Genomic DNA, 18,209 nt, shown 5'->3' on the forward strand with positions numbered 1-18,209 from the left:
ACTAATTTGTTTATAAACCAAAAAATTGTTTATAATTTTAAAACATTGCTGAGGCTGCTTCAATAATCCGATTTAAATTCTGTAAAGTGCATTAGATAGGTGGAGTACTTCTTTATATGTAAAAAAATTGACAAATCTTTGTATGTTCTAGTTTTGGTTGTGCAAGATTTTAAAAAATTTTAATTTTTTAAAAAAAGTTTAGGTTGCAAAATTATTAGGAAAATCTAGAAAGTAAATTTTAATGAAATTTGGTGTACAGTTTTAGCACATTAGACAAATTTTCTAAGCGAATTAGGAAGGTTCCAAGTGTAACCTAAGTGATGGAAAATCATTGAATAAAATCAGGCTTGTTTTGCCCCCTTATTTTATATTTATTGCTATTTTGAAGCAAGGGTGATAAATTAAGACATTTTTAACTAATCGCATCTAATATAAAATTTAAGTATCTCTGTTTTATTCCTTTAGGACTTTGTCCTAAAATGAATAGTTTTTAAGTTATAAGCAAAAATTAGAAAAAAAAAAACGAAAATTTTTGAAATTTTTAAATATTTTATTTTTTTTTTTATTAATGTTCCGGGCATATTTGAGAAGGAGCATAAATCAATTATTATTAACGAAGTTATCACCTAACTTTATCCGCAAAAATCGGAAGGCCACCTCTCACATCCACCTAAAAACAGATCCTTACTGGTCTAAATGTATATCTGTACTTTTTGATTTTGTACTTTATATCCAAATGTAAGTATGCTCGCATTAGTCCAAGGGTAATAAGATTTTTTCCATGACACTTGAACAGCCAGGGTACTGAAGCGTTTTTTCGACAGGTAATACCTATAAGAGCAAAGTGTAACTATTTCCTGCGTGGGACCTGGCGGCCATTTTTATTTATAAACCATTAAGTGTCAAAAAATGGCATTTTTCAATTTTTTTTTTTCAAATCAATGGAAAACAGGGAAACTTATGGTTTTTTTAGTACAAATATCTTCGATATTATGGAAAAAGCTTTAAAATTACGTATTACAAAGTTTGATATACTCATTTATTGTTAATATAATTGCGAAAAAAGGTCGGAATTGCAAAAAAAATATTTTCGCAATAACTGTTGTAAAAATTAGTGTACAGCTTTGACATTTTTGTCAAATAAGGGTTCTTTGGTGCTTAATATGTGATAAAAATTTCAAAGCGACAATTGTTTAAATTTTATTCAAATTGTTTATCCCAGAGAGCATTTTTTTGCAATAACATAAGTCAGAAGAAAATGACGTGAAAACCATTCCACAGGTGTCAAATGAAAGAGCATGAGCTATATTCTCAACTTGGTTTAAAAAAAGTGAATAAAAAATGCATTTATTAGTAATAAATAATGATGCAAAAGTATCGTAAATCTTTCCTTATAAACTTTTTATTTTGTTATATAAGAAATTATACATATTTATTACAATTTTTTATCAATTATGATATAGATAACATTACTTGGTAGTTGTGAACTTAAAACAGGGTAAAAAAGTTAATTTTTTGGAAAAAGTTATTCAAAAAGTTTATAAAGAAAAATTGACGATACTTTTGCATAATTATTTATTACTAATAAATGCATTTTTTACTCACTTTTTTAAACCAAGTTGAAAATGTAGCGCAGTAGATGATCTAAACGGGTGTCACTACAGATATAGGGAATTCTGTGTGTTAGAGAGAGAGGTATGTGATGTCACAGCTGATATAGGAAAGTATGTGTGTTAGAGAGAGAAACATGGTATCTCTGCTGCTATTGGTCCGATTTAAACGTACGACGGCTCGTTGGAATGGGCGGGAGATAACGAATACAAAAAAACATGGCGGCATAGTGTCAAAAGGGCGCTTTCCGATGTGACGACGTCCGATGGGGCGCGTTCCGATGTGACGGCGTTCTAGCGCTGATCGATCGGTGCGCGATACCAGATGTGCGATCGGTACCTTAATTTTTCGCGGAACGCGAAGCAGATGCGCGGTCGGTACCTTAAGTTTTTCGCGGATCTCGTAGATACGAAGCGCGCGGTAATTTTGGAATTTAAATAAAACAACAACATAATGCAATTTTTTTTTATTAAAAGAACTTAAAAGGAACACAGCGGCGCAGCGGTGCGCGATACCAGATGTGCGATCGGTACCTTAATTTTTCGCGGAACGCGAAGCAGATGCGCGGTCGGTACCTTAAGTTTTTCGCGGATCTCGTAGATACGAAGCGCGCGGCTGGTAATTTTGGAATTTAAATAAAATAAAAAAACATAATGCAATTTTTTATTAAAAGAACTAAAAAGGAACACAGCACGTCAACGCGTCACGTAAAAACGTCACATCAAAACGTCACGTAGGCTTGTGAAATGTCACGTGAAAACGTCACGTCAAAGCACGTCACGTAAAACGTCACGTCAAAGCACGTGAAAACGTCACGTCAAAGCACGTCACGTAAAACGTCACGTCAAAGCACGTCACGTAAAACGTCACGTCAAAGCACGTAAAAACGTCACGTCAAAACGTCACGTGGGCTCGTGAAATGTCGCGTAGGCCTTATTGTCATGGTTGAATCATCATGTAATATAAGACTTGATCAATAAATAAGGCGTTTAAATAAAAAACCCATAACTTTAAAAAATATTTATTTTGTACACAGAAAAATTACATTGGCATTATTTTATTGACAAACCAGTCACGCAGGCGATTCACATTTGTTTCTGCACATGAAAATAATCCAGCGGCATGACATGGGGGGTTTGCAGTAAAACCAAGATTTCCAGCAGCACGAGGCGTACCATCGAACTTGCAAACATCAATAATATGAGGAAAAATTCCAAAAACGTGGCGTTTCTTATCCAAATATTCTGCTTTTTGTTTCCCTCGAACGTAGATACAGTCAGCTGTATATAACAACTCGGTTTGCAGTATCTTATTTATTTCAGATAGTTCAACTTCTCCATCAGAGTACCGGATGCCTAGCAGATTCTTCTCCACGTATGATGCGGTCTTCTTATCCACATTACTTAGCGCATTGAATGGTTTAGGAGGCAAAAAGATGTAATGACTTCGTTTATAACCTATTTCAATGGAAAGTTCTTTAGGAACAAACCACCCATCCACAACGAATCCCTGAATATCTACGAATGCTATTCTCATGATGATTGCTCGTGTACTACTGACACCTCATGCATCTAATTTAGACTTTTTACAATTTCGGTGAGAGGGAAGTACTCCATTACACAGTCGTGAATAATAATACAATAGGCCTTGGTATTGTCGGGAAAACCGTTATTCGCTTCAATATCGAGTTTTACGTCAACGGTGGATGCTTTCATGCTTTCTTCTTGTTTCGAACAATCGATAACGAACAATGCACGATTCTTAAAAGCTGAGAAATCGAGTAGAGGTCGTTTTTGTTGGGAATGTATGTAGCTAGGATAAAATTCGGTATAGTTAAAATAGGCTTCATTGTAATCGGTTTTGCTAAAATCCAATTGCATTCTCTCGTTTGGCCAGTATTCTCCATTTAACGATAATCTAATACTTTGGATGTTGACATTGTCAAATAAAGTAGGATCAGCTGTAATCTTGTCGCGTTTGTTGGTTTGAAAGAAAACAATAACATAACGAGGTCTTTCAACTGATGTGCTAGTTTTAACAGCCCAAACTTCACGCCTGGCACCTCTCGTAATAGCAGGTAATTCATGTAATTCCCACTTTCTAAACGGAATAACTATAGGTTGATCTTGTTGAATAGATTTCATGAGTTCCAATTTAATATCATCATTGGGGAATATGTGCTTCACTCTAAGCTCAATATTGGTAATGTTAATCTTAGCGGTTGTAACAGTTGTAGTTTTGTCAGCGTTTTGTTTTTCTGTAATAACTATGCAATCGTTATCATTTCGAGCTCGAACTAGTCTTATTGTTTGACGACCACACGTAATCAATGGATAATCATTAAAAATGTTGAAAACATGCTTAAGAGGCATCTGTATGCTGAATGAATGATCTGCAGCGTTTAGAATTGGATCCTTAGGGTAATTCCATCCAGCCATAACCATATAATTAGAATCTTCTTGCGTATAACATGTCATGGCACGTACAGCACTTACGATGCCAGGATCCCGCACTGTTTCCATCTCCCTTGCGCTTTCGCTGTACGTACACGAATCGAAAAGGAAGGCACCCACATTATTTGCTAGTTTGACGCCACCATTTCCAGTTATTTCGAGTGATCCTTTAATGCATAACAAGGTTTCGCTCATTGCAAAAAACGAGTCAACTTGATTAATGCTAAATTCGACAATATCATTGCAGTTGAATGATTTGATGAATGGTGCATAAGTTCGGTATTCAGCCTTTCGAATCGATTCATCAAATATTGGCTTACGATAAATATCAAATATTGGAGGCATTGTGATGTTGTTTGAACGCGCTCTCTTTCCATACATTGTAGTCATTTTTTCAGTTTAAAACCCAACGTTTGTAAAAACAATTTGTTTGCGGACGTAAGATGTTGCTGCTTAGATGGTTGCACAACTAATGGTGTTCTGTAGGCAGATTGTTTAAGATATTGCTGCTGAGATGGTTGCACAACTAATGGCGTTCTCTGGGTAGATTGTTCTATTACTAATCCCATCTGCTTTTTGATCTAAGTTCCAGCACCAATGTGCTCTCTTCTCCTCTAAAGTTCACAGGTCGTCCTTCTTGATCGACAGCCAACACAGTGATATTGGTAATTTCACGCTGTGGCACAACAGGTAAATACAACAAATTGTGAGGGGTTTCGTCAATTGCGTACCCAGGATTTGATTGTATGACAAATTCGTAGAGCGTGTGAGCAGGTCTGTTACCGTCAAAGGCTCCGGTACTAATGTTGCATTCAAAGCGTATGCTAGATACTTTAATAATCCTAACAGGTAGATCTGAAGAATGTGTCTGTCTAGGATTTAGTATTACGGGAGAAAACCCTAATATTGTACCAAGACTGTCATTTGGTTGAAATGAAATTTTAAATTGACTGAAGATTTCGCACTGCAACGTATTGTGGTTAGGTTTTAGACTAAATATCATGTCAGGTTTAGATGTATTGGCAGCCCCCAATTTCTTTTGTATGTATTCCTCAATATCGATAATTTCATAACATCCATCGGGGAAATCAAAATGTTGCACTCGGTTATTGACATCGTAGTAATAAAACTTGCAATTTTCGATGTTTGGTATACTGTTGTAAGAATGGAAAAATCGAAGAGCTATTTCGTAATCTTTTTTCGGATCTAATACGATCGGTGTGGGAGGTTGAAACGAGAATATGTTATTCGTGCTGTTTACTCTCAACAACTGCGACATGATGACTGATTCAGGTCAAGAGATTAATAGGTTTATATACAGTAAAAAAACAAATTTATTCACATTTTTTTTATTTGTTCTAAAGCAAGTTTACATAAATGACAAGATGCTTGAGAACCGGGTGGGCCATCACAATGAGTCCTCCAATCAGGTCTGTTGTAATGCACGAAGCAGGGAAGTAGTATCTGCAGGTTAAATTCTTGTCGATATTCCCCAGGCAATTTATGCCATATATATAACAATTCTATAGGTTCTACAGTTCGTATAATATAATCTAGCGGTATTAATTTTAGTTCTTCTTCACTGAATCCTTCAAAACGTTTTTTGTGAAACATATGGTCCAGAAGCAGTTCCATGCCTTTAATATGCTCCATTATATAAAAACTTTAGGCATAAATGTCCACAAATGATTTGATTGTAGGTTTGATACTGATGGTTATTATAGAAAATTTTTGTATGTGTACCTAGATATTTAACAAGTTCTTTGGTCGGCTTCAAATTACCAAATGAATCGAAATACTCTACGTCGTTGTTTATCTTTCTATATGCTACCCAATGTGTTCCGCTGTGTGATGATGCATCTAGATTAACTATTGCGCATTCACGTTTTCGAGGACCGTGTCTAGGCAGAGTGTCATTCATGAAAACACCTCGAAAATGTGGGATTTTAAGTGTTTTCGCGTAATGCGCAATCTCTAAGTCGTACAGCGGACGATTGGGTAGCTTTATTGGAAGTTTTTTTTCAGATACAAACCGAATCCGCCTCTTGGTTTCTTACGCAAGTACAGACCTGAGCCGATGTGTTCCATCGCCTTATTATGGCGCATATCCTCTTCCAATTTCTTTTGGGCGTTCTTTGCGTCAACCACAGTCTTCGCCACCCCTGCTGCACCACCGGCTAAAGCCCCCAATGCAGAAAGACCTGCAAATAGGGGTATGAGGGGTAGGAAACCTCCAGATTTTAGTGGCAACACTCGTGGAAGATCAACTGTTTTTCGTCCACCAAGTTTTTTAATTACCGATTTTGCTATTCGTACAGCTGTCAAAGCAGTATCTCTTAACGATGCTCCTCTCTTCATGGACTTTGCAATTTTAGGTACCACATCCCGATTGAAAGAATAACGTCCCTTTCTTCCACGACGACGAGGACATCCCATTCCCAACTTTCTTTTCGTTTTCATTCCACCGGTTACAAGTAAAGCAGCACTTTTTTCGCCAAAGCTAGCGTCCTTAGACTTGAATCGCTCCCAAGCCCTATCTTCCAATTCTTTATCGGCCTTGTGACGTTCTTCGAGAGATGTATGATGCGAATAAGCGATATCGTGTTGTTTACAAGCTGCGTCTAAAGGATTAATTCCCGGATCTCCGCGTGCAAGACGTTTTTTTAGTTTTGTTCCAGGTCCACAATACTGATAACCAGGAATATGAAGCTCAACTGGAAGTTTATTAATTAGAGAGTTCAAAAGACCTTCCCCTTTGAACACCAACATTGGACTGATGGTCATGCATTTGGTGACATTGGTAATATATTGTTCATATTTTTACTATGTTTAACACACGATGAGAGTCATTCAACAAGAGCAGACGTTACCAATTGATAATCTAGATATTGTACAGAAAGCAACCAACAGTAAACATGGAAAATTATTACCAAACTCATTCAGAGCCATTATTTGTGGTCCAAGTGGATGTGGAAAAACTAACGCCATGCTATCACTTTTATTTAGTCCAAATGGCGTCAAGTTTAAAAATGTCTATGTTTATTCAAAATCCCTCTTTCAACCGAAATACCAACTATTGCGAGATGCATTAGCGCAAGTCAAAGGTGTAGGGTATTTTCCATTTAAAGACAATGAAGAAATTATTGATCCCAACAAAGCTCAACCAAACTCTGTGTTTTTATTTGACGATGTCGCATGTGATGGCCAACACAAGATTCGTGAGTATTATTCCATGTGCAGACATAAAGATATCGATGCGGCTTACTTATGCCAAACATATTCAAAAATACCTAAGCAGCTAATAAGAGACAATTGTAACATGATTGTGCTGTTCAAGCAAGACGAGATAAATTTGAAACATATATTTGATGAACACGTATCGCCAGACATGTCATTTGATGAATTTAAAAAAATGTGTTCAGAATGTTGGAGAGATAGGTATGGTACTGTGGTAATTATGAAAGATTTTGCTCTCAACAATGGACGATATCGCAAAGGATTTGATAAATATATAAAATTGTAAGGTGTTTGTTTAGTCGCCAGCAAAATGCCAGATGATACGGTCGCCATTGCCCTTCGCAAGAAGAAAGTTACCGAATTGGCTAGATCAATTCGCAAAAAATATTTGGCATTGAAGTTAGGTAGAACAGATCAAGATGAGTCACTAAATAAACTTTTTAAACCAATCTCGAAGCCTCTCAAGGATATTGCTCAATCATCAAAAACGTTACATCATACTATCACTAACAAGTTTGGACATGTTAAAAAAGAAGAGGTGAAAAAGGAGGAGGATGAGGATGTATTTCTTGATGCACCCGAGGCATCTGATGAAAACATTCAAGAGCCAATCTCCGGTTCTAACGAGATTCCGATGGACGCCACAGACGAATATATCGACCACTATCCTCCAATAAGTCACAAGTACATAAAAGAATATTTGATAAAAGACGATAAAATCGATAAAAACTATGGTCCATTTTACGATAGTATTAGTGGCTGGATATTGGGAAAACGTCGAATAAACTTTGACAAAGACAATGGAGACATAGTAATAATTCGAGAACGGGATTTTGAAGAACGTAGGTTAAGTGGTACGCCAGGCCTATATCACCTTTTATTTTATGCCAACCCAAACCCAGAACAGTATAATGATGAGGATTTACAAAAGTATAAAACACTGCTGATTAACACAGAGATTCATCTGGATACCTTAGGACGCCTTAAAGGTTCCAGCGGAGAAAAATATCATTCTATTATTAAACCTCTATTCAAACCATCTGATGCAACAATGAAAAAGCATGCAACTCGATCACAAAAAGAACTCGACCACAGAACGAAAACAGCTCGGTCAGCATCTTCATCTACGGTCAAAGGAACGGGGTTGGATGACTCTCGTTTAACATACAACGCTGCACCCTTAGAGTATATTTATTGGGATGACGTCAATGAGTTAGTTGATCGTCTTAAACTCTTGGTGGCTTCGAAAGACGCCGGCAACACATCTCACGACAACGAAATCGTGGCTATCATCAATGAACTAAAAGAAGCCAATATAATAGAGTAACTGAGAATGATGGCATCATTTCCATTATGAGTGTCGACAAATTCGGTCATCACTCTCGTAACAGTATCACCCAAAAGGCAGTACGAGTTACATTTCCACATACTCCTGCCGGAAACATTAATGCCGAAAATGTGAAAATTTGTAATGTTAAGGACCCATCAGAATATAGTGATGCTGCAACGAAAAAATACGTTGATAATCTAATAAATGAGATGCGTAGCGTATACTTTCCAATAATTAAAGCCCATGATGCGATATTAGATCAAAAATCCATTAATATAAAAGATTTAACAATCGGACTAAACGAAGTAAGAAAAGAAGTTCCACTGCTCGAGCAAAAGCTACAAAAAATAATCGCAGATGCTATGAATACACTAAAAAAGGATACGGAGAACAATATAAATAAGTTGTTGCAACAAAAAACTAATGATATACAGGATTTAGCCGTCGGACTAAACGAAGTACAAAAAGAAATTCATAAAACCACAGTTCCACATTTAGCGATCGAACTAAATCAAGTAAGAGAAGAGCTTCATAAAACCACAGTTCCACTTCTCGAGCAAAAATTGAAAAAAATAATCAAAGATGATGTGAATACACTAAAAAAGGATGCGGATAAAAGCATAAAAGAAGCTGCAGAAACACTTGCAAACCATACGATGCACGATATGAAGATGGAACAGAGGTTAAAACAAGTGGAGCAAACATTACAGGATATAGTACGTAATATTGATCTATTGCGCACACATGTTGTAGATGTAGATGCTGATCGTTAATAAGAAAATGTCTACAGAAAAGGAACAGGTGGTGAACGAATTGCATAAACCAGCACGAAAAATCTATCCTCGTCGACGAACAATAATCAAAGGAATCGATGACTTGTGGCAAATGGATTTGGCCGAAATGCGTCCTTACGCACACCAAAATAAAAATTTTAAACTAATACTAGTCGTAATTGATTGTTTTTCAAAATATGTTTGGACACGCCCTCTAAAGACCAAGACTGGCGAGGAAATTACTCAAGCATTTTCGGATATTCTCGCCCATACTCGACGACTTCCGAAGAACCTCCAATCCGATCAGGGAACAGAATTTTATAACAGAAAATTTCAAAATTTAATGAAAAAACACGAAATTAATCATTACAGCACCTACACGATTAAAAAAGCCGCCATTTGTGAAAGAGTCATTAGAACGTTAAAAGCAAAGTTGTACAAGTATTTCAGTTTACATGGATCATACAAATGGTTAGAAGCTCTACCTGTAATTACCGAGGAATACAACAATACAAGGCACAGTAAAACGGGATACACACCATCTCAGGTCAACAAATCCAACGAAAAAGCTATTTTAAACAAGAGTTATAGTCATTTAAAAATTGCTGGTCCAAGAAAATATAAAATTGGTGACATTGTGCGTGTCTCAAAGACAAAACATTTATTTGAAAAGGCCTACACGCCCAATTGGACGACGGAATTATTTAAAATTGTAAAAGTTAAGATAACAAATCCTATAACGTATTTGCTTGAAGACATGCAAGGTATACCGATTAGCGGGGGGTTTTACGAAGAAGAATTACAGAAAACATTAAACCCTGACATTTACTTGGTTGAAAAAGTACTTAGACGAAAAGGCAATAAGATGTATGTGAAATGGCTCGGTATGGACAGCAAACATAACAGCTGGATTAACGTTAATGACGTAGTTTAGGAGGATCTATCTTTTAATCCGCCGCGTAGCAATACATTTTTTGCAAAGAGGTTGTTTTTACCACAAGGAGTAGGGGAATATAAAAGAACTCATGCTTCAGTATCAATGTCAGTACAAGTGAACATGAGCTCTCAAGATAGTGGGTATTCTTCAGGTGGCTCTCAAGATAGTGGGTATTCCTCAGGTGGTTGTGAATTTAGCATCGATATGCCTAGCAACGAAGACTATAATCAAGAATTAGATAGAGCTTTGGAAAATTATGAGGCTGCCGCCAAATCAGAAGTTTTCTACCTGCTTGCAACAAAATACACGTTATCGGGCTATGAAGTACAATGTGGTATAAGCCCTGCAAGATCATTTTCGCCTGCAGTGATTTTATCTCAGCAATATAAACCAACCAGAATATCACTCAGCGCATACGAATGGTATTCCTTTATTTCAATCATTACACAACAACTAATTGATTTTTTCCAATCAACTGATGACCTCATGCACCCAACTTTTCCATGCGAAGAATACTGCACTGTTACCCCGATAGTTTACGATGATTGTAAATTCATTATTGTTAAGAAGCATGGTGTGGAGTACTATATGGATGAAGAAGAAGTGAAGCAAATTGTTGAACTTAACACTAGTGTGCTATCGCCTCGTATGCAGTTGTTAGAAAATTTGAACTTTTGTGAATATTATTATAATGTTTTAGATTTTTGTAAAAATGCTGCAGATAGTTTAAACCCCTTGCAAATATTGTATGCTTTTTGTTCTATAATGTCAGATGATATGACAAACAATGCTCTTAGGGAGTTCATTTATTTTTATAAAATTAGGGTAATTAATGATTTGAATAAATAAAAAAAAAATACCAATTTAGAGTTTTTATTTTACCATAATATATATATTACACACTATTTTACAATATATATACAAGAAAGAGAGAGATAGCAAGTGGATATTGTTATGCGTTTAGTACAAAAGAGAGATAGTAGCTTATGAACATAATTCGTCTCAAAAATCAATTTTTAAATATTTGCAATTTGTAGTTTTAATTCTCTTAGACAATTTACTTAGGATTGTATTCGCTATTTTTTGTAAATTGGGGGGAATCCATAGGGAGCCCCGCATCTTCGACACCCGCATGACATCACTTTTTCACAGTTCTTCACAATTTGTAGTTTTAATTCTCTTATACAATTTACGTTTAAACTGAATCGTATTTGCTTGGGAATCTTAAAATTCGCGGTACATCCTTGCTTGCTGTACCATCGTTCAATACCAATCACATCTTGAGGGAGAGGATGTTGCTCTCCACTTGGAAGCGTAAATGTCTTTGTATTAGCATCAACTACATCCCAATAAATTTTATTGGCTGCTATTTGTTGCAGATTAGCGGGAGTCCATAGGTCTGGTGTAACACATCTGTGAGACATTTCAACGTTCTTCTGCAATAAAAATCTATTCTAAAATACTGTAATGTCCCAATGGTAGGGTTCTAAAACTATTTGGAATTAAATATCTTTTATCGTCATAAGGACTTAGCGCAATTTTTGTTTGTTCTATACTATAGACGTTATGGCTATATGACCGAATGGAGTGTTGAGTAGCAGTTTGTTCCTTAAAAAAGAATCAATATTACTGCCTACTTCAGACTTCTGGTTCAGAATCATCAAACCTGTTATTTCTAGGCATTTCATGTAATGCATTAACGCAAGACTCGTAATCTTTTAAATCGAATAAAACTTGAGTAAAGCAACTATTGCACCAATAATATGGTTGCTGATATACGCATTCAACGATATCATCAGCATCATAAACTTCGTGAGTATGGTCGTAACGCACCAGTAAAAATTTATTTAAGGTCTCATGAGCATTTTTGAATGCAAAAAAACATGATTTACATACGTTTAGGCGATGCTGCTTAAGATAATATCCATTAGCCCATACACAATAACTGGAGTGTTCATCTTCAAATATACTCCCCCAATCTGACTTTCCTAATACGACATTTCTTAAATGTGACGGTATGTGTTTAGAGCAAGCAATAAATTCTATTCCTTTATATGAAGGAATAGGATCATTTTTAGCACTGCTTATCATCGTTTCCCATTTATATAAAGGAAATTTTTTTAATATTATTTTTGTTAATGTCCACGGCAAGGGGGACTGCTCGATGAAATATGATGCTGATACTGTTGTTTCACAGATTTTTTTGATAGACAGGTCGGTCAATGATGGAACATTCATCTACAAAAAAAAATCTATTCTAAAATACTGTAATGTCCCAATGGTAGGGTTCTAAAACTATTTGGAATTAAATATCTTTTATCGTCATAAGGACTTAGCGCAATTTTTGTTTGTTCTATACTATAGACGTTATGGCTATATGACCGAATGGAGTGTTGAGTAGCAGTTTGTTCCTTAAAATCATTTAAACAGTTTACATAATCATCGAATTTTATAACATTTTTTACTATATTATATTTAGTCCCTTTTGCTTTTTTAGTGATTCGACCAGATTGAACTTTAAAAGTATACATTTTTGATCGTAATCCCACAAATTTTGTCATAATTTCTCCTTTATTTTCATCTTTCATTACTCCTAAAACTTTTTTATTTACGCGAGGAATATTATAGATATTATCTACAGCGTAATCGGATGTATCAAATTTTGATAGATCTTGTTTTATTACTTCCTCATATGCATCATGACAGTACAGTTCATAAATAAAGCTATCGGTATCCATATACATTAAATTACATTTATCTGCGCCCAATTTTGGAAGCATATAGTCGTAATGAAATTGGTACATACATAATTTTGATATATCTAAAACAGTCATGCCAATGTATAAGGGTTTATTAAAAACTAGATCTGATTTAATCAGTTCTATAGCTACTAAATTTTCATTAAATATCTTTCTGCTATGAAACCTGGCACTAGAAATTAAATTTTTAGCACCATATCGCCCATTCCATGATCTGACTAGTTTTACTATTCTATGTTTCCTTATATTCTCCATAGTCTTTCCAAATACACTATTATTGGCCAATTTGTATAAATTTCTTCCAAAATCGTTCGTAGCTGCAGCTCTAAGTCGAGTATTTAATTCTATGTAGGGTCGCAGCCACGCAGACTGCTTAAATTTCAAAATTTTATGAATCTTTTTTAAAACTAACCCATTAGCCAGCATTTGTTTTAAATTTCTATAATGAACGATATATTCTTTTTTATTATAAAGTGTTGTCATTAGTTTAGTATGATTTGAACCCAAAGCTTTGCGGTGTTCGGCAGCGAATGGAAAATCTGAGTGCAGATCATGTAATTGGCGAGGATAGTCCAAGTCAACTTGTAACATGTACCCTACGGGAGAGTCATCAGGTACAGACATAACATCAATGTCTTTGGCATCCATCCATTCGAACCCTCCGTAGGGTAAGGGTTCTCCCATAGCCCACCCATATAAATTATTGACATCAAAATACATTAAGTATTTTGAGGGCTGTGCGGGGTCATAATTAGACATGTACTTATTATTGGCCTCCGACATTCTACCGCTACATACTGAAATTCCTCCACGAATTGCTTTCTCCATAAATAGTATCATGTCAACGTCACGCAATAACTCGAGGTTACACCCCACGTATTTCAACATACAATCCCAAGAATAACCGGGCATTGTGTAGTACCAGGCTGGATCTAACCCATAAGTTATAAAACATTTTTTGCGGAAAGTTTCAAAAACATCTGCTAAAAGCACAATATCGGTTTTTAAGTACAAATCTGAATATTGACCTAAATTTTCAATGTTAAAGGTATCCCAAACTATTTTAGCATGAGCATACTTCTCATCTGTAAGATTCGTATCGTTTAGCTTATTATAAAATGCCTCTATTGGAGGTAAATCGGTAATGTTTAATTTTTCCCAAGAATCAATAAAATCATAGCAAAATACCCCTTTTTTAGTTATTAATTTAAATTCATCGTCACTTAACCTGCTAAATTCTCGCTTGCAAATTTTAAAGTCATTTTTATTTAATGTTGAGACCAATTCATCTAAAGAGGCTCCTAAAAATCTTAATGAATCAATAAATCGAAATTTTATATTAGTAACAGCATCGTTAAGTGTAAATGAAATGTATTTTTCTTTATTGACTGGAAGTAGACTAATATCTCCTTTTTTGCTTAACTCTGAAATTATAAAATGACTGTCGTAGCCACTCATATTGTGAAAAATAACTGGGACGACAAACAATTTTTTGAAATTTAAATTACAGGCTTGGTGGGCGAAATTTCTGAACTCCCCCGTAAAATGGTCGTGGTCTTTAACAATGATATCTGTAGGAGAAAAACATTTTTCGCATATGTGACACCTTGTGGCTTTACTGGTACTCGGGTTTTCCTGCATTGGTATAATTTTCTTAATTTTCGAATGAATACTTTGAGCTAAATTTGGTAATTCATTAGCAAACCACTCCATGCAGTCAATGCCTCTATAACTCTTAAAAAAAGACAACTTTTCATCATAGCTACATTTTACATAGTATCCAGCACTATACGGAATATGTTTTTGATATTTTTTAGTACAACAGGATGTTTGGAGGTCTGTAACTTTTTCTAACATGCACTCAAAATCTGCATATATGACAAATGGCGTTGTTTGTTTATAAGTATAATTTTTAAAACTAACAGCATCATATTTAGGAAAAGACATTTTACAATTATTCATATCTGCACACATTTTTTCATGTTCCGACAATTTCCCTTCAGTTGAAAAATAATTTAAGCATCTATTGCAAAGAAATAATTTGGCCTTTCTTTTATTTAATTGACCAGCAACTAATTTAGACATATCCGTAATGTGGCAGTAGTGGTACTTAATTTCTGAATTATCATTATCCACTGGAGGTGCTTCATAATCGTTTAATTTAGGAAAATAGTGATTCTGAATTAAAAGAAGATTTACATGTTTGGCAACGACTGTTTTAGTTAATCTAGCTGGATATACTGTGAAAAATGACTTTTCATTATTTTCTATTAATTCTAAAGCAAATACATTGACTGATATATTATTTAATTTTTCAAATTTTGAAATTTGATGTAACGGCATTGGTGCCTCTAGGTCTTCTGTTTTTAGTACTGTACTGTACCATGGGTATGAGGATGGGAGTTCTTTATGTGCTTTAGCTGGATAGAGGGCACTAACTATTGCCCAATAAAAACATGCTTGATCAGAATTTTTTACATTAATACAAGCACGCTTTTTTTGAATACTCTCAGGAAGTTTAATATACGAGGAACCATTTCCAATTTCATATCGATTAATATTTACTTCTAAAGATACAATTCTATTTAATGCAAAACCGGAGTCCCTTTCCTGAAACTCGGATAATTTAAGATTTATTTTATCTTTAACATTCTCAAAAAACCACCGCTCTGTATCGGTAGATACGTCTAGTACAGCATTTTTTGTATTAAAATATTTAAAATTTACAATTTCCTCCTCCCCCGATTTTTTAATAAATTCTCCACAAAAACAAACATTAACTTTAACAACTTTATCTGCTTTTAAAATTTTTCTGATTTTATTTTTAAAAATAATATAACAATCATTTAGGAAATGTGCTAAGTCCTTATGCCATAAATTAACTATAACTCCAGTTTTAATTCGACTTTTAAACGCGGAAACTACATTTTCCCATTTAACTCTATGTTTTAGTTTGTTGTCTAGCCCCATACCGACATGTCTATTGAAAATAATCTGTTTAAAATGTTTAAAATGTCCTACATGCGTTTGCAGTTTTCTAATTGTACCTATAGGCAAAGTGCGTTTTTTTATTACTTTATTACAAGTTTTGATTTGTTTCGTTAAGCGTTTCACCCAAATTTCTTTGTCTTTAGCTGTGAATTTATCAAAAACTATCTTTCTGATTCTTTTGATGAATAACAGTAAATTTTTACATTGTTTAACAATATCCATATTGCTTACCTCTCTCTTTCAGTATTTTCGCTTAGATAATTTTAAATGATGTCATGGGCTGGTACTGTTGGCCGCAGTCCACCAGGCCGTGATAAACTATCGAATACTTCCCGCTCGAAAACTCCTCAATGACGGGGCTGTAGGTATCTGTGACTCTAGGCGGTAGAAACACCACCTCTTCCCCCAAATCTAACAGAACAGCTTGCCCAAACTTTGTCTTCACAATTTTGGCTCCCGTAATGGGTACTGGAATGTCGATCGGTAATTCTTTGAGTTTCTTCACGGGTTTCCTCGCTACGACAGATGAGGCATTAATTTTTGATAAATCCATCTGAAATGAAGGAGTGATATAAATAACCAAGCAAAAAACATTGAGTTGTATTCAAAATCAAAACACGAAAAGATTTAACAAAGAATAATTACGAAGAATGACGAATAATTGACATTCAGCATGCTAACATTAAGTCTTTTTTGTTTGTAGACAATCAGATGTCGAAATAATAACTATCATCTGGAATAAAGGGATAAATAGCAGAGTAGAAAACATTAATTAAAAAAATCAAAGAAAAACAGAACAGATTTAACAAAGAATAATTACGAGAAAATAAAAAAGAATAATTGCCATGCTGGCATGAGTTCTTGTAGACAATCAGGTGCTAAAATAATAAATCTCATCTGGAATAAAGGAATTTTATAAATAGCTAACCAAAAAACCGAACAGATTTAACAACGAATAATTACGAGAAAATAAAAAAATAATTGTTATGCTAGCATGTCTTTTTTGTAGACAATCAGGTGCTAAAATAATAAATCTCATCTGAAATGAAGGAATTTTATAAATAGCTGACCAAAAACTTGAAAAAACCGAACAGATTTAACAAAGAATAATTACGAGAAAATAAAAAATAATTGTCATGCTGACATGAGGTCTTGTAGACAATCAGGTGCTAAAATAATATATAAATAGCTAACCAAAAACTTGAAAAACCGAAAAGATTTTAACAACGAATAATTACGAGAAAATAAAAAATAAATGTCATTCAAAATGTCGACAATTAGATAATTATTTAATGTCGAAATAATAAATCTCAGCTGGAATGAAGAGATTTTATAAATAGCAGAGCAGAAAACATTAAGTTTTATTCAAAATCAAACAAGAAAAATAAAAAATATTTAACAAAAAATAATTAAGAGAACACTTACCTTGCAAAACTAGTTGAACCACAACAGTACACTAACAGTAAGGAATAGACTATGGAATAGACCGTCCTGAGGTGGATTTTGAAATTTATACGGTTGCGTGCCCCACCTTATGACGTGTTGTAGAAAGTGTGCGTGTGCAAAATTATATTCAGTTTTATCATTGTCATTGGTTTTAAAAATTCCAACATTTTCTATGCACATGATAAGAAATATAACTCAATAACAAAATGTGGGTATGATAACGAAAATTGCATAGTAATGCGATTAGACCCTCAACCGCTATTTCCTATGCGATATGTAAATTATCTGCTAACATTTATTTTCATTATTTTCAACTAAATATTTTTTAGAGTTATGGGTTTTTTATTTAAACGCCTTATTTATTGTTCAAGTCTTATATTACATGATGATTCAAATTTTCTCTTAACAATTTTAAATATAATCTTTATAATTAAAATAAACACTGAAGCTAATATTACACAAGTCATTGCAAAAACATTATCTATTTCACTTTTCATGTTTTCTTTGTTCATCGTTGTTGGCGCCGGCGTCGATAACATCATTAATAGTAATTGGATGAATTCGCCTTGTTGGAGTTTCCCTAAATAAGTAGTCCGCAGCACTTGAATATTCTTGTCGCAGCTGCTGACTAAATTCCTTTGGTGTCCAGTCTATGCTGCTTCCCAGTGATAG

The 18,209-nt window shown here is 34.6% G+C and overlaps 5 protein-coding genes across 5 annotated transcripts in view; all 5 read right to left on the bottom strand.

Moving 5' to 3' along the window:
• Positions 1-18,209, bottom strand: part of LOC114328744 (tyrosine-protein phosphatase non-receptor type 13-like) — a 1,179,517-nt gene that overhangs the window by 1,070,446 nt on the left and 90,862 nt on the right. The gene's annotated exons all lie outside the window — the stretch shown is intronic.
• LOC126890793 (uncharacterized) lies at positions 3,183-4,445 on the bottom strand. Its single transcript, XM_050659987.1, has one exon. The coding sequence runs from the start codon at positions 4,443-4,445 to the stop codon at positions 3,183-3,185; it is 1,263 nt and encodes a 420-aa protein (XP_050515944.1).
• Positions 6,069-6,848, bottom strand: LOC126888311 (uncharacterized). The gene has a single exon (XM_050656444.1). The coding sequence runs from the start codon at positions 6,846-6,848 to the stop codon at positions 6,069-6,071; it is 780 nt and encodes a 259-aa protein (XP_050512401.1).
• Positions 11,199-16,462, bottom strand: LOC126888312 (uncharacterized). Its single transcript, XM_050656446.1, has 2 exons — positions 16,323-16,462; positions 11,199-12,579 (listed from the first exon to the last, which is right to left on the bottom strand). Exon 2 carries the CDS (start codon positions 12,577-12,579, stop codon positions 11,980-11,982), a length of 600 nt encoding a protein of 199 aa, XP_050512403.1. The 5' UTR covers positions 16,323-16,462; the 3' UTR covers positions 11,199-11,979.
• On the bottom strand, positions 12,594-16,313 carry LOC126890801 (uncharacterized). The gene is made up of 4 exons (XM_050659995.1): positions 16,176-16,313; positions 14,720-15,710; positions 13,551-14,524; positions 12,594-13,472 (listed from the first exon to the last, which is right to left on the bottom strand). The coding sequence occupies exons 1-4, from the start codon at positions 16,311-16,313 to the stop codon at positions 12,594-12,596; spliced, it is 2,982 nt and encodes a 993-aa protein (XP_050515952.1).

Source organism: Diabrotica virgifera, chromosome 1, assembly GCF_917563875.1.
Source record: "Diabrotica virgifera virgifera chromosome 1, PGI_DIABVI_V3a".
NCBI lineage: Eukaryota > Metazoa > Arthropoda > Insecta > Coleoptera > Chrysomelidae > Diabrotica > Diabrotica virgifera.